General features: G+C 49.2%; 1 protein-coding gene across 3 annotated transcripts in view; it reads left to right on the top strand.

Moving 5' to 3' along the window:
* The window catches only part of PPFIBP2 (PPFIA binding protein 2), a 132,268-nt gene that overhangs the window by 19,880 nt on the left and 95,715 nt on the right, over window positions 1–16,673 (top strand). For 2 of the 3 annotated variants that reach the window (XM_079787551.1, XM_079787547.1), the window contains exon 2: window positions 13,405–13,507. In XM_079787551.1, the coding sequence (XP_079643677.1) occupies window positions 13,405–13,507 (103 nt within the window). Of the gene's footprint in view, window positions 1–13,401; window positions 13,508–16,673 lie in introns of all 3 variants that reach the window. The other variant, XM_079787548.1, reaches the window with a different exon arrangement.

The raw sequence follows: 16,673 nt of genomic DNA, 5'->3' as shown, positions 1-16,673 counted from the left end.
GTGGCCAGAGAGGCAGAGGGAGCAGGGGAGTAGGTGCAGTGAGAGCTGGGGAAGTGGATGGAGAGAGGCAGGCAGAGTTTCAGGGGATGATCCTGCATGCTGACAGCGGACTGCTGACATGCACAGGGCTGATGAGGCCAAAGGAGAGAAGCCCCATCCTCGCTATCCAGAATGAGGGGGCTGGTAAAAGAGAAGTGGGAGGGTGCCGCAGGGTTCCTGAGCTAGGCAGGTGGAGGGAACAGGCTGCCATTAGCCTGTTACACTCAGAGAAGGGTAGTTCTGAGAGCCCTGCGAGCTCCTCTGAGAAGGACCCTTCCCTCAGGTCCTTGCATCCTTTTATGTTATTTTATTATCTACTAGAGCAGTGGTCAGCAAACTGCAGCTCGAGAGCCACATGCGGCTCGTGAGCCGCGGTTTGCCGACCACTGTACTAGAGGCCTGGTGCATGAAATTCGTGTGTAGTGGGGGATGTCCCTCAGCCCAGCCTGCACCCTCTCCAATCCAGGACCCCTCAGGGGGTATCTGACGGCCTGTCGCAATCTGGGAAGGAAAAAGGAGAGAGAGAGAGAGAGAGAGAGAGAGAGAGAGAGAGATAACAATGATGAGAGAGAATCATTGATTGGCTGCCTCCTGTACAACACCCCCCTCCCCTCACTCTGGGGATCGAGCCTGCAACCCAGGCATATGCTCTGACTTGGAATCAAACTATGATCCTGGTTCATAGGTCGATGCTCAACCACTGAGCCATGCCAGCTGGGCTCTTTCTTCGTTATTGCTGGAGAAGAAGGACATCTTCCAGATAGCTCCTTCCAGTGGTTCTCTATTGCCCAATGGATAAAGGTCAAGTTCTAGGGGTGAGATGAGGTGAGGGACCCTTCACAAGCTGGTCCTAGCCTCATGAGGGACCCTTCACAAGCTGGTCCTAGCCTCCTGCTATGTGAAGCCTTCCAAGTTGCCCACACTGCACTGTCACTCCTTCCTCCTGCTGCCCTGCCCTGAGCACACTGAGCTTCCCTCTCCCAAGCTTACAGCATGTATGTGTCCTTCTCCCTCAGGATCCCAGCACCTCTATGCTGCCTGTCATCCACACTAGAATATTCATTATCTTGAATGAGAGGATGATGAGGTGAGCCTTATTATCCATGAAATGATTGGCAAATGGTTGATTTTTGAAACTCAGCTTGTCTTTGAAACTAACTTTATGTGATGTTTTACATGTTACTTGCTCAATGAGCTAGTGACAATGTAGACATATTAGCAGCTAAGTGCCATCTGAACTTAATTTTAGAGATGATGGGAATTTCAGGGAAATGATGTTTTTCTTCTCACAAAGGAATACCATGACTGCTTTAGAACTAGATCATTAATTAATTTATGAATTTCTGAAGTCTAAATTGGAAAAAGCCAAAGTTTGTTGGTTTTGGCTCATGGATCCCAGATAGCGGTCCAATTCTACATGCAACCTTCATGTTCTACTTGACATGGATGAGAGATGAAAGACTTTTGGCCCTTGGTGGATAAATAACTTAGTCTTAACATTCTTTTTTTATTCACTCATAGCATCTACTAGCAAAGGTTTTTACTGATAATAGGGGCAAATAGTATTTATTAAATGTCTAAACATCTAACAATAATAATAGATTGATACTTGTGGATCATGCATTTTAATGACAATTCTTTTCTGTTCTATGTATCTTATTTCCAGTAAAATACTATCTTGTAACAGAGTAGAAGGGGGTTGGCAGTGGGCAGGGTCCCCTTGAAGATAAGCTACGTGGACACTGTCTGGCTCCCCTATCATTCTTTCAAAGGCCACAGATTCCTTCCTCTTAGCCTCGTCTCCCATCCCTGTCCCTGCTGGCGCACCTGCATCTGTTATCTTTTGAGATCTGCCCAAAACAGTCCTCCACAGGCCCGAGTTAAGACGCATGGCCTCGGTCACTGAGATTGTCATGGCCTCTTTTCTACCATAAACCCCTGAATTAGGGAAAAGGACCAGCTTGGGGCAGAATGTCAAGAGCAGGAATGGAAGGTGAGCATAGTCAGAGGAAGGTGAAGCAAGTGTTTGAAAGTATTAAGCAAAGACATCGAGGGAAACTCCACATCAGTCTTCAGTGTTCCGTAAGCCCAGGTCAGAAGGGCTGTTTGGGTGTGAGCCATGGCACCCATTTCCTGGCCAGAGCCCACACTCCTCCTGTGGGCTGGGCTGGGGGTATCTCATGCTCATGGCTCTGGGGTGGTGTTTCTCTTAAGAAGCTTGTCATTTCAGGCTTGTCTCCCTCTGTCCTGAGAGACGGCTGAGCTGGGAGGAAGTCTGGCCTCCTGGGCCCTGGAGGTGAGGTGTCAGTGCCTGATGCTGCTATTCCTTGCATTCTTGAGCAGGGGTGGGGTGGGGGTTCAGCTGTGCGACCGAGTCTCCTGCTATTATTACATGTTGATGAAAGAGCTGTTCGGGATCTGTTTAAAGGGCTGTGGTTTGGTGAGAAGGGCCTGAACTTTTGGGGTAAGTGCTTAAGTGGAAGCATCTGGGTGTGGATGTGCCAAAGGAGGCTGGTGGCGGAGCAGTGACATGTGACAGGGGCTGGGCTGGGCTCTCAATGGAAGGGCCAGAAAGCAGCCAGTGGGTTCAGGAGAGCTGGGCTCCGGCACAAATGTTCTTAAGGATCTTTGGACCTCGCCCAGCTGGGAGTGGCTGGGAATGCCCAGTGCATACAGCCCACTAATCTGGTACAGCGGGAAAAAGATGCTAAGCAAGAAATATCGCATCTGTCCCCCGCCGCCACCCGGCACTGCCAGCCTGCTCCTAGGCTGAGCCCCTTCATCAATTCTGAAAGATCTTGGGCCCCACTGGTCTGGTCTCAGCTTAACTGGCTGGCAGTGCAGAACAGCCTGGTCGGGGGTGTTTAGGGGGGAATGAGAGGCCTGGTGTGTGAAAACATTTTCAAAGCTGAAAGCTTTAAACATATGTCTGTTATTAGGAGTCCACTGATGCCATGATTAGATGGGGACAAGCTAAGCATGCTCGCTCACCTTCAGCAACATTCTTCTCACTTTTCCTGTGTAGCTTTTCTCAGGCTCCCTGAGCGTCTATTCACTGACAAAAGACATCGACTCCACCTGTTCTCTCTGTTAGGCTCAGATAGTCACTGAAGGCATACACAGCTCTTTCTTCCTTTTTTTTTTCTTTCCTAATCCTCACCTGAGGATATTTTCCCATTGATTTTTAGAGAGAGTGGAAGGGATGGGGAGAGACAGAAAGAGACATATTGATTGTTTGCCTTCACACACATGGCGAGCCTGCAACTGAAGTGAGGTACGTGCCCTTGACTGGAATCGAACCAGGGACCCTTAGTCCCCAGGCCGACACTCCACTGAGCCAAACCGGCTGGGGCCACCCAGCAGTTCTGATAGCTGCTTTCTCAGCATCCTGGTCCCTCGGCCCTGCTCCGACTCCCCTCTGCCCTGCCTGGATGTCTCTGTGTCTGGTTCCTCTCTCCTGATGGAAAGTGAATACCCGTGGCTTGTCCTTTGGTCCTGATCCCGAGTGGGTGTCTCTGTGCCCTGCCGTCCCTCTGAGGCCAGGTGTGCTGCTTTACTTCACTGTCAAGCCTGTGAAGACAAAGACCTCGGGGCTGGACAGGACCTCGGTCAGGCCTCCGGGCTCCAGGTGCGGCCTATGGTGGCACAGGTCCGGGCAGAGGTGGCCTGCCACCCCTGGGAGCCACTTAGCTCTTTATTTGTTTCCCTTTGGAATGGGAATGTCTATCCTCTATTGCCTGCCCCGTTGTATTTTGGAAGCAGATAACTTACTTCACAGATCTACAGGTAGAGAGGAGTTTCGGCCCTGGCCAGTCTCCACTGCCTCCCTCAGGCAGATACGGGCCTCAACTGATAGTCTTCCCCAGTGGATGGTCTTCCCCAACAGATGGAATCTGACCACCTGCTCTATGCTGAGCTCTGGGCTCAGAAACATGGCCCTGCCCACTAGGAGCTTACCATTCAGACAAAGGAGTTGCACACAGAAGTGGCCCTTGCTCTGGAGCGTTCCAGATGCTGAGGGAAGCCTGTTGTGGGGTGGAGAGGGGGACCGAGTCAGGAGCCGTCACTTCTGTGTGGAGAATGGAGAAGATCTCTGGAGTCATGATGCTGGAGTTGGGCCTTGAAAGAGGAGTGGGAATTGAGCAGCTGGATTGGGGGTCTTGGAGTAAAACATTGCATAGTGAGGAAGCCTCAGTATGAAAGCAGGCAGGGTGCAGATAGCTTGGCTGCTGTAATGGTTGGTGCTCAAGGTGGGGGCCAGATAGGACTGAGAGAATTATCACTGCTGTGGTTTCGAATGCCCTCCCAGTTATGTGAAAAGGACTTCTGCCTGCATTATCTCACTGAATCCCCACAATCCCACCATGTGTACATTGTCACCCACATTTTATAAACAGGGAACATGAAGCCCGGTGACACTGAGGAACTGTCCAAGGGCAAAGCCCCTGATGGGGAGAATGTGGGTCCAAATGCAAGCCTGACTACAGAGCGCAGGGTCTTGACTATCTTTTGGGTCCTTAACTTCCTCTCGAGTGACAGGAAGCTGGGGAAGAGCTGCACAAGCGCTGGGATGCCTTGACGGGATTTGTGAAATAGACCCATCCTCCTGGCAGCAATGTGGAAGATGAGGTGTGTGGGGGTGAGGCTGCAGGAGGAAAACCGGTCTGGAAGCCTTCCAGTCATTCTGATGGGAAATGATGTGGCCTGAAACCGGGCAGGTGCAGATGAGGGGACAGTTCTGAGAAGGGGTGAGGAAGAGACTTTACCAGACATGGTGACCAACTGGGTGTGGGTGACAGAGGGAAGGCCAGGGATGACTCCCAGGTTTCTGGCTTGGTGACTGTGGTGGCATCACTGAGGTGGGATGGGCAGCATTATCTGCTGGCAATGACCACCTGTTGGGGCCCACAGAGTGTGAGAACATGGGGAAGGATGGGGGCCACCTCCCTCCTCCCAGTTTCATTGTCTTCCAGGCCACCTCAGTTGCCCACTGATAATGCATAGTTTCTTCAGGGCTTACAGAATTGGGGGTGCCCCCAGGGCCTGAATGCATGCAAGGCTTGCAGAGAAGAAGGATGTGCACAGCTTCTTTCATCCCTGGGCATGAAGCAGGAAAGCAGGTGCCTCAATGAACTAACAATTAGAATCTGCCCATGGAAGGTAAGACATTTGGAAGGACGGGGCAGAGGTTCACTAAGGGGTATGGGCAGAGGTTCTCTAAGGGGTATGATGGAAGTTAAAGTTGCAGCCAAGGAGTTTGCGGCCATATGGTAAAATGCATGAATTCTACCCGGATACTTTCTAAGCAGAAGAGTGAGTGGTTGGGAGCTGTGTCTGCATTCGATCAGCCATTCTTCTGATCATTTAGGTCAATTTTAGAATCACCTGAGGAGCTAGGTCAGCATACGAAGGTCAGGCCCTCTGCTACTTAAATGAGGCTGGGCCTCTGTGCTTGTGATTCTGATATAAACCCCAAAGTCTGAGGACCACTGAGTTGGGGGAATCTTTACTGCAGGTGAATGGAGAGGCTGCTTGGAGGCTAGGATGAGGTAATGCAGGCACAGGTGAGGCTGTGGGGGCAGGTGAGATGAGATCACCACCAGCAGGAGTTTGGAGAGAGGATGATCTCTGGTCTGACTCAGCAGCAGTTGGCTCCCCTGATTGCATCCTCCATCCTGAACCCTCCTTTGGGTTTCTAGGGCGCCACTTTCTCAGTTCTGGCTGATGCTCTCAGTCTCTGTATTGGTCCTTCTCCCTGATGGCCACACATGGAACTGTTCCAGGGAGTCTGGGGCCTCTTCCTTTTCTCTTCCTCCTCCTCTTCCTTTTCCTTCATCTTTTTTTGTGTCTACACTACTTAAGTTACTTCGTGCAGTTGTTTTACATACCATCTTTATGCAGACGGCTCCCAAATAGTTATCTGCAGCCCAAATCTCTCTCTGACCATCAGACTTGGATTTCTAAATGCCTTCTCAGCATGTCTTCCTAGGTGTCCTTAGATATCTTAAACATTTTCAAACCCAATCTCCTGATTCATTCTCCCCCATCCCCACTCCCACACACATTGTGGCTCCTGAGGTCCTCCCTACTCTCCCAGAGGCTCAGGGTGAAAACCTTGTCTTTTCGTCATGTTTGACTCCTCCCTCTCTTGCCCATGTCCAATCTATCAGTAGAGCTTACTGGCTTTGTCCTCAACATATGTCAAGGATTAGAATATTTATCACCGTCATTCTTGCCCGGTTTCCCTGTGCTCACTGCTGCAGCACCCCCAACCCCTGCCCTCAGTCCATGTTTCTTTTGTTTTCATTTACTTAATATATTTTTATTGTGTAAAATTGGTGTACAACATTATATATATTCCAGGTGTACAACATTATAATTCAATATTTGTATGCACGACATGGTGATCACCACCGTAAGTCTAGTTACCATCCATCACCTCCAATTGATCCCCTTCTCCCATTCCACCCTCCCCTAACCCCCTTCCACTCTGGCAACCACCAATCTGTTCTCTGTATCTATGAGTTTGTTTTGTTTTGTTTGTTAGTTTATTTTTTTTAGATTCCACATATGAAATAATATGGTATTTGTCTTTCTCTGTCTGACGTATTTCACTTAGAATAACACCCTTAAGGTCCATCCATGTTGCCGCAAATGGTAAGATTTCCTTTTTTATGGCTGAGTATTGCATTATATACATATCACATTATCTTTATCAATTCCTGCAGCAATGGAACACTTAGATTGTTTCCATTCAAAGTGTTCCTTTTAGAAGTAAGTTAGGTCCTCCTGTGCTCAAAACCCTCCCCTGGGTTCCTGTCTGAGAGACCAAGTGGAAGAACAGGAAGAGCGTGTGCATCCTCAGGCAAATTGCCTAATCGGTTTGCTCATCTGGAAAAGGGGGAGAATGATTCCTACCTGATGAGTGGGGATTAAGTGACATAATGTTGGTTAAACTCGAAGCAAGTAACTAGCAGACACCTGCCCAGGAGGAGAAAGGGCACACACTGAGTCTCCACTCTGTGCCAGGCACATCTCACACATCTTTTAAAATCTTTTTTTTTATTGTTTTTTATTTTTATCACTACTATATATCTACACAATTTAGAAAGTCAAATAATTATAAATGACTTGTTAACACAGCTATCTCCCTCCCCACCCACCCCTCATTGCTCTTCCTCAGATGTAGCCACTTAAAATTCTTGTTTTAAAATCCGTATCACTAAAAAATACTTGTTCTGCTGCTTTATTATTTTTTCAAAATAATAAAGTCCTTATCTGGTGACTTCTGAGTTTCCACTCTAGACTTGAGGAAGCAGCCCTTTTCCCAATCTTACCCTTGTTCCTCACGCGCTCTTTTCCACCCCCACCCTGCCAGTGTGTTCCGGTGAGAGCAGTATGTGGTATTTCATGGGAAGGATTACGATTACTTTTACTTTTTGTTTCCATGAAGTTCTTCTGTCATTTGCTTGGTTTTATATATATATATATATATATATATATATATATATATATATATATACACTTCAGAAAAGAAGGGAGAGAGAGAGAGATACAATGAGAATCACTGATCGACTGCCTCCTGCACACCCCCTACTGGGGATTGAACCCACAACCCGATAGGTGCTCTGACTGGGAATAGAACTGTGACCTCCTGGTTCATGGGCTGACACTCAACCACTGAGCCACACAGGCCTGGCATGGTTTTCTATTTTCTTAATATTGAATTAAACAAATTCTTCACCGATGATATAAGTTTTTAAAGATATCCAGATGCATTAGGTGTTCTGTTAATTTCATTTTACTGAGGAAATCTCTCCCAGAGCTTTTGGCAGCACCCCAACCTGGACCAGTTACCCTTTTACACTTGCTGCAGAGCTGTTGCCTGATTCCCCCTGTCTCCTACACACTCACTATGTCCTGGTGGGTTTATGTTTTTCAGAATAAATTCCGCTACTATTGTTTTAGTGGGTAGCTAAATTAGACATTTGGCATCAATCTGTTGTATTTACTTGAGGTCTGTCTTGTTTACTCTTGGTTATAACAATGGGATTGGCTTATATTGATTTTATAGATGAGACCACTGAGGCTCAGAGAGGTTAAACAACTTGTCCAAGGACCCTCAGCCATTAGCAGCAGAGCCCAGGCTTCAACTCAAGACTGTCTGGCTATAAAGTTATTACTGGTTGACAAGGGTGTGATTTAGAATTTAGGCACTGCCATGAACTTCCTAGTGTGTCTTCTTCCATCGTCTGCTTCTTCTTCTTCCTTTTTAAAATGCTGTTAATGGTTCTTGCTCTACTATCCCCAAGAGATAGGTTTTCTGTATCCTTTAAGAGGCTGTCTCCCAAGTTCAGGGACCTATAGCAAGAGGTATTTCTTAAAATGACCATTTAAGAGCAGCTGTGATTTATTGGTGACCTGCAAATTCTAAGGAAAGCTTCGGTTTGTTGTGATATGGTGACACTGTGCTACCTGTTGGCCACTCAGAGAGGGGAGAGGCATGAGATGTTTGGGGGTGGTGGGTTCTTAGCTGGGAGTTCCTTCCCAAGGCCGTGCCTTCTACTTGGGGACTTGGGCCCCTGTCTGGATGCAGCTGCCGGGGAGTCAGGACCCAGCCCTGTCACAGGACACCCTGGAGAAGCAGGGGGACCGGGGACTCTAGATCTGTTCCTGCTTCCTTCCTCCATCCAGGATGGTGTGAGCCTGCCTCAAACACCTGCAACCCCAACCCCTTTACTGAGAGAAAAGTAGTTCATAAAATGAAGCGGAAGCTTGCAGTTCAGTCCGGGTGGGATATGTTCAGGTTTACTTGCATGAGACTTATCTTAACGACTTCTGCCTACTCCTGATTCTCCTCAGCTGAACTCGAAAGTGGTTCATACAATGTCTAAATCACTGCGTGCCTTAGGGCACACCAGATGATGGGCAGTGAACTGTGGCTCACTCTCTAAATTTCAGAACACACACATCCTGCGCCCGAATCAGCTCTCAGGGGCCACACCAACTTTGTGAGGTGCAGTTCAGTGGCCTTGGCATCTGCTCCCAGACACTGTCATTCTAAAACGTGGTTGTTTCCTCCTGGTTGGCTGGTCTTACAGCTGTTTGCTCCCTGGCTGGTAGCAAAGAGGAAGGAGAGTCCTGTATTAGGGGAGCCCCGGCTTCAGACACTGCATAGGAAGCTGACAGCATGGAGAGGGGCCTGTGGGTGAAGGGAAGGAGTGATGAATGGGCTGCACCTTTTCGTAGACAACATTTCTCTTAGTATCAGAGGCCTGTCTGCTCATCAAGGTCCAGTGCAGGGCTTGGTTAATCGTCCAGGTGTCAGAGAGAAGGAAAACGCTTTCAGCCAATATGACAACCGTCACTGTACTGAGTATTAGAGAGCAGTGTCCTCCTCTGCCTGCTCCTCTCCTTCCCGGGCTAGTGGGGCGCCTCACCTTGGAGTCTCCAGGGCAGTGCCTACCCCTCTGTCTTCTACTTCCTGTCAGCCCCTGGGCGGCTCCCCTCCCACTGGCAGAGAACATGACTGCAGTTCCGCTGGCCACCACCTGCCTGGGGGCTGCCCTGATCCGGCTGTCCCTTCGGAGTGTGCTCTTTCCCAGCCCCTTCGGGTTATTGCTCCTCAGCTGTGCTCTCTGACCCCTTCGCTGCGCTCCTCTCCAGGAGGCCCTCTGGCATGGAGCTTCCTGCACATAGGCCCCAGGTCCCTGGGGAACCCAGGCTCCCAGCAGAGGCGATGTGTCTCTGAGGGGATGAACAGACACGGAAGACACCAGACGCACTGGGTGCTGCCGGATGACACATTTGCCTCTGAGACCCCATGTTCTGGAGGGCAGGGATTGTCCTACTGCGTGTTACTGATGGGAGCTCAACCTTGACAGTGGTGAGGGAAGAACATGGCTATGGTTGCCAGATGGGAATGGTTCATGGCCTCGTGGCTTCCCTGTTCCAATAAGAGTGCCCATGTTCATAGATGGGGGCTGGAGGCGGCACTCCCATTGCACGGTTTTCCCGTCAGAGGTCTTTTCTGTACCCCACTGACACCCCATAGCGGCCCTGTGACAGAGGCTGGGAGGGCCCAGTCTTGCCCAGCTGTCTCTCCCTGCCTCACACTGAGCTCATTGGCTGCCCTCAACCGGTTCCCACTCCTGAGTGCTCCCAATCTGCCAGTCCCGGGCTCCCGGATTATAAATATGATACACCCTTGACTCATGTTTCGCTTCATGCCAGCTCCCACGGGTCCACCCAGCTTGCTGTTTGCCAGGTGCAAAGTCATCCCTGGGCAGAGGGCCCGAGGGTCTTTTTTGTTTGTTTGTTTTCTGTTTCCAAGGGTCATTTTTTAATGGCCCTTTTGTTGCTGGGGGCTATAGCCTGGGCCCTCTGGGCTTGGTGGCTTCCAACTGCTCCCTAACTTTCACCCTGGTAATGAGGCCTCATGTGGGGCCAGTCTACTGAACTATAAGACCTTTCTTTCTGAAATCTCTGTCGGATTTATATCTGAGGTCACTTGATTTGTTGCTCACTGGTATCCAGACCAGTAGTGAGTGTGATTGCCAAGTTCGTTAATTGCCCTTGTCAGGCTATGTGAATTCCGTGGAAGGTTTGACTCATCTTAAGCAACTGGATGCGCCTGTATAATCTTGTCAATCATTTTGACGTTTGCCAACTACATCCTGCCTTTACATGCTTCTCTCCCTTTTGCTTACCACATCCTCGCCTGGAACAGCATTCTTCCCCTTATCTTCTGAGAAAGCTTCTACTCCTTAAGACCCAGGGAAACGGCATACCTGCCTCTTCCAGCGTGCCTCCCCCGGTGTCATAATTATCTGTTCATAGTTTCATCTTCTGCTCTAGACCACGTGGCCCATCGGGACAAAGACTAGGCCTGATTTATTGGTATCCTCTAGTGCCCCTCACAGTGGGTTCAGGGCAGGCTGGCTGCATGGGTCCACCCATTTATTCACAAGTATTTACTCATGAACGTCCTGGTACCAGGCACTCTGCCAGGCACTGGGCACATAGGGGTGAACAAGGCAGAGAAGGCCCCCCTGCCTCCATGGAGCAGGTTGGCAAGGCCAGTGAGCAAGGAAACAAATGTATGGACGAGATGCTTTGTAACTGCTGTGCTTTCAAGGAGCTGCTTTAGATGGAGGTGTGCAAGGAAGGCCTCTCAAGGGACGTTGTAGCTGAGACCTGAAGGATGAGAATAAATCAGCCATTCAGATTGCTGAGCCCAGGCAGGTGTAAACTTGGACAGGAGACTGAAGCGTGAGGATCAATCCAGCCACGCCCCTTTGGTAGATCACAGGGAGGAATTTGGATTTTTCCCCTGGGAGCAGTGGGAAGTCCTCCAAGGGAAGGGTTTAAAACTTTTACTATCCCAGGTGGCCAAACAGGTGTGAATGTGCTGAATACCGCCTGTTTCTGCTGCATCGCTTTCCCTGCTGCCTCTTATTTTATCCCCATCCAAGCCTGCTTCCATTCCAGCCCCAAGATTTGCACACTGTGTTTGCTCTGCAGCCGTCTGGGCTGCTATACTTACTGTGGACCAGCCCTGCTCCCTGTAGCCTTGGCTGCCTCCTGTCCAGGCGCTGAGGTGCCAGTGAGGTTCTGACATTTTCATTCCCCTGAGCCGGGTGCCTCCAGGACTGCAGGGCTCAGGGCCTGTCTCTGAACCTTCCTGGCTCTGCACCTGACCACTGCCCTCGCCCTCCACACACGTGGTTGCTTATCTTCCTTTGCCATGCCTGCCTCCTCCAAAGGAACCAGACTCTTAGGTTATCTGGCTTCTCCCTCCTTTATTTTAAAGCCTCTCATCCCCTGAGTAATGCTAGTACAAATACATCCTGAGGTTATCTCCTCACTTAAAAACAAACAAACAAACAAACAAACACACACACAAACAAGTCTCACATCTATGGAGCCCTTACTGTGGGCAGGGGATTGTACTAAGCATTTTCTATGAAATATTAACTCCTCATTTAATCGTGACATCAACCCTATGAGTCAGGTGCTGTTATTATCCCCATTTTACAGATAAGGATACTGAGGCTCAGAGATAACACAGTAAATGACAGAGCTGGGTTCCAACTCTGACTATTTCACTGCTAATGACTGGTATAGCCCAGTGTGGTTCTCTGTGTTCCTAACATTCTTATCCACGCCATCTCCAAAGGCACTTTTCTGTGTCTGCTCACTCCGTTCTTTACTCCAAAGGCCCAATGTCACAGCAGAGACCGCGCCCCCCCCCCCACCAGGACCTTCTGTTTCCTGACCTATACCGTCCTTGGGTATGGGGGCTGTGCCTCTGTTCACCACAGCACTTGCGCCCATTGGGCACACACATAGGTTTTGCTGAATGAGCAAATAAACAACAACTCCTACCTACGTCTCTTCGTAGAATAACAATGCTGCCAGTCAAGGAGTGGGGGATGCAAGGAAAATGAAAGAGGCTGCAGGAAGACAGTTTAGTTTAAAGACTTTTCTTAGAGGCAGAGGGGTCTAGAGATGGAACCAATAGATACTTCTCCCATTAGAAGGGATTAGGGAGTGGCTAGACAGTGTATCCTTGGGGAAGTTCTCCAGCCCTGAGAAGATGGGATTCTGTACCTTTTTTTTTTTTTAATTGAGTTGAGAGAAACTCAATTTGTTGTTCCAGGTATTTATGCATTCATTGGTTGATTCTTGTATGTGCCCTGACCTGGGATTGGGATGATGCTTTAACCAACTGAACACCTGGCCAGGGCCTGGATTCTGCCCCTGGAATGGTACCGGGTAGCGTAGAGCTGAAATTGTAGGAGACATGCTCCTGGTTCCTGGGACAGTACTCTCCCCATGATGGTGTGCCCACAGCCTTCCTAGGTGTGGACATGGGGCCAATCGAAAAGAGAAAGTGGCAGTTGAGGCCTCCCAGTCTGGATCACACCTGTCCTAGGAAAGTGTTGCAGGTGTGGGACAAATGCAGCTACAAGACAGCTAAATGCCTGCTGTGACCCACTGCTGCAGGGCTCTCATCCTGACAGAGTCCTCCCTTGCTGGGGAGCCTTCCCCAGTGTGGCAGGAGCCCTCGGAGCCTGGGACTGTAGTGATGGCGAGCAGTAGCAATCACTGCTTCCTGCTACGGGTGACTCCTAGTGGCTTTTCATTGCCGAAGCAAATGGGATCATGTGGTAAGGATTCATGGAAAAAGAGCACTTATACCATCAGGGAGAGGCCATGGAGGTGGCAGAATCCACAGGCCAGCTACCAGGATGCTCATGAGAGCGCACTGTATGATGAGGGAGTAAGAGGGCTTTGGATCTTGTACGCATATTGTGGACTCTCTGTAATTTTTCCTTTGTTCTGTATTTGAATTTTCAGTAGGAGGAGGAGGAGGAGGAGGCTGAGCCGGGAGAAGGAGTCATGGCTTCTGAGGCCAGCCACGCGCTGGCAGCTGCCCTGGAGCAGATGGACGGGATCATTGCAGGTACGGCAAGTACGGTGAGGAAGGCTGATGACTGACGGCTCGTGTCCCACACTGAGAAACCACTTTTTCTCACTTTACTTTCTTTTCGGTGCAGAGAGAAGCCCCTGGTTTGATTTTTTAAATTATTATTATTGTGCATGCCATCTCTCTTTTTTTTTTTTTAACATATTTTATTGATTTTTTACAGAGAGGAAGGGAGAGGGATAGAGAGTTAGAAACATCAATGAGAGAGAAACATCGATCAGCTGCCTTCTGCACACTCCCTACTGGGGATGTGCCCACAACCAAGGTACATGCCCTTGACCTGAATCGAACCTGGGGCCCTTCAGTCCACAGGCCGACGCTCTATCCACTGAGCCAAACCGGTCAGGGCATGCCATCTCTTTTTGAAGAGTACAGACTTCTAGAACTCTGATACCTGGTGTGTGAGTTAGGTCTCTGTTGAGACAAGGCGGATGTAACTTATGTTAGTGTGTGTATAACTGTCACAGTTTGGATCCTGGTGCGAGGCAGCTTGGGTGCAGTGAGATTGATTTTATTGTAAATCCTCCAGGGCACATCGTGGCTTCTCGCAGCCGAGCTGAAACTCGGAGTCCAGCCGACTTTGCCACCTAACGCAGGTGTCGCTCACCTCCCAGCCGGCCTCCGGTGTGTTTGGGAGTCAGGAGGCGGCTTTGTACTGTTTCACCTCATCCCCCAGAGGATGTTCCTTATGCCGTATTGTGTGTTTTTTTATCCATTGCAACTGTTTGGCTTCGTGTTTGCATTAGCCAGTTAGGAACATTCTCTAGAAAAGATCTAGCAAAACTGGTTTTGAAAGGGCTGCCAGTGGGCTGTTCAGGCCGATTAACTCCTTGATTGTGGCAACCGAGGAGCCCGTGTTGGTTGGAACAAACCTGTTGTTGAAAATCTTCCCCAGCGGGCCCAGGTCTCCTCTCTGTCCTTACCTGATGCAGGTCAGTGGCCTTGTCTGCTGACTGGGCGCTTCTTTGGGGCTTTGCTCCTGGTGTGAGCCACGGCTGGAGGAGGAAGGTTTGGCCTGAGTGTGGCTGGCACCCAGGACGCGCACAGGTACCTGAACTGCCCCCTCTCAGGCGTGTGCTTTTCCTGCCATTCTGCAGAGACGCATCTGACTTACTGAGGGTTCTGTGTATTTGCCTGTGGGAATGGGGGCTAATGTGTGTTGAAGCTTCTTCATGTTATTGGTGACACTCTAACATGTTCTAGTTGTTACCTGTCAGGCACTTAACTTCTCAGGGAACACTGGGGCCCTTGAGTATGACAATGTCCCACTTTCTGGAGGCTCCACAGATTGGGAAGTCCTGTTCTAGGTTAGGGCCCCCGAAACCCTACTGAGAGGAAACAGTCAAGGGTGTGGATTTCCTAGCAAACTTTTCAGAGTCTCATCTGGAAGCTCCCAGGGGCTCATGTGCATTGAGCTCAGAGCCACAGGGTCAGACCCTCCGACGGGCTCAGGCTGTCGGCACTGCTAAGCCCTCAGCCCAGGAGCAGGGAGGAGACCCTGGCAGAGCATAGAGCCTTGGATGGCTATGAGGGATGAGTGAGCCAGCTCCTGAACAAGAGCCTGTGTGGGTCAGGCCCTGCCTCCTAACTGCTCCGCACAGGCATTCCTAAAACAACAAAGCCTCGGCACGGTCCCCTCTGTCTCAGAGGAATCTGTGGCTGGATCCTCGGGGCCTCGCCTTGGTCCAGGATCTGCAGGTGAGGGTCTGGGATGGGTGTGGAGGGAGTGGCCTGGATATGGGTTGTGTGGAACCTGGAGATCCTCCTTGTGCTCCCCCACATCACTCTCTGTCCTCGTGTCCTGTTGCTATTTCTTTATAGCACTTATCACCCCCTGACCTTTGACATTCGTTTTTGTCTCTTCGTGTGTCATGTGCCTCCTGCACTGGAATGTAAGTTCCTTGAAAACTGAGGCTGTGCTGCCATCTCTGGTGCCTCAGTTGGTCTGCAGCGCATAAACATTTCTTTCATACACATGTGTTACATGTATGTGTTACTTATTTCTGTGACCAGGCTCTCCTTTTCATTGGCTAAAAGGCAGTTAGTGGTTTCTGTATGTATACTCTCTCTGGCTGCACCCTGAACTTCATTCTTATTTTCCCTGATAGTTCCTTTTTGGCTGATTCTTTTGGAATAACAAATCACTGATTTTTTTTTTTTTTTTAAGACTCGGTGGTTGGCACGTCCTGTGAACCATCTCTTGAGTAGTAATTGGCTCATGCAGGGTTTGATAAGCACTATTTGACAGCTAATTCAACACTGAGGTTATTAGTGAGTATCTGGAGGGCATATGTTCTGTGCTGTTTGTGATCAAAAGAATGATAATTATTGAATGCCTTTGTGCTGGACACTTTGCCTCAAGATTGTTAACTCATCCTCATTTTCAAGATGGTTGGGCTGAACTGGACCACAGAGCTTGGGAATTTTATGGTTACTAATGTAGACTATGGAGTTGAACTGGCAAGGATAGCATCCCAGCTCAGCCACTTACTCTGGCTGTGGGATCTTTGGGCAAACTGCTTAATTTCTCTGAGCCTCTGTTTCCTTACAGATAAAAGTGGTAATGATAATACCTAGCTCATTATTGGGATGATTAAATTAATGCAAATACAGCATTTGGTAAGTGCTCAATTGGTATGAGTTACTGCTTATTTTGTGGATGTTAGCATTGACATTACTGTTTTTACCACCCAAAGTCATAGTGATAGTAAATTGCAGAACTAAGGTTTGAGTCCAGGCCTATCCGAGTCTCTTCTGGGCTCCTTTGATTCCTGGGTTAGTTCTATGGTGGTGTGTAGTAGGGCCCCGGGGGCTCTGGGGGGCCTGTCTATAGGAGAAAGAGTTCATTGGGAGCAAGGTCCACTTCTGGCTCCCAGTCCCTTAGCTAGAGAGTGACTTTGCTCTCATCTCTCTTACACACGACACTTTCAAGTACGGGTTCCTTTGCTTACAGGGTGGCACAGTTACAAGAAAGTTTCAAACGGTGGCACATCATGACACCAGAGATCCCGCAGAAATGACATCTTTGGGTGAACCTTTAAACCCTCCCTTCCTATTTCAATTCTCTTATTAATTTGCAGTCAGATGATATCAAGTAGTGCCGACAATACCAAAACACCATTGCTTTTGCCTGTTAAAGTAC

This window comes from Cnephaeus nilssonii, assembly GCF_951640355.1.
Source record: "Cnephaeus nilssonii genome assembly, chromosome: 13".
Lineage (NCBI taxonomy): Eukaryota > Metazoa > Chordata > Mammalia > Chiroptera > Vespertilionidae > Cnephaeus > Cnephaeus nilssonii.
This window is presented reverse-complemented; position numbering and strand designations above follow the sequence as displayed.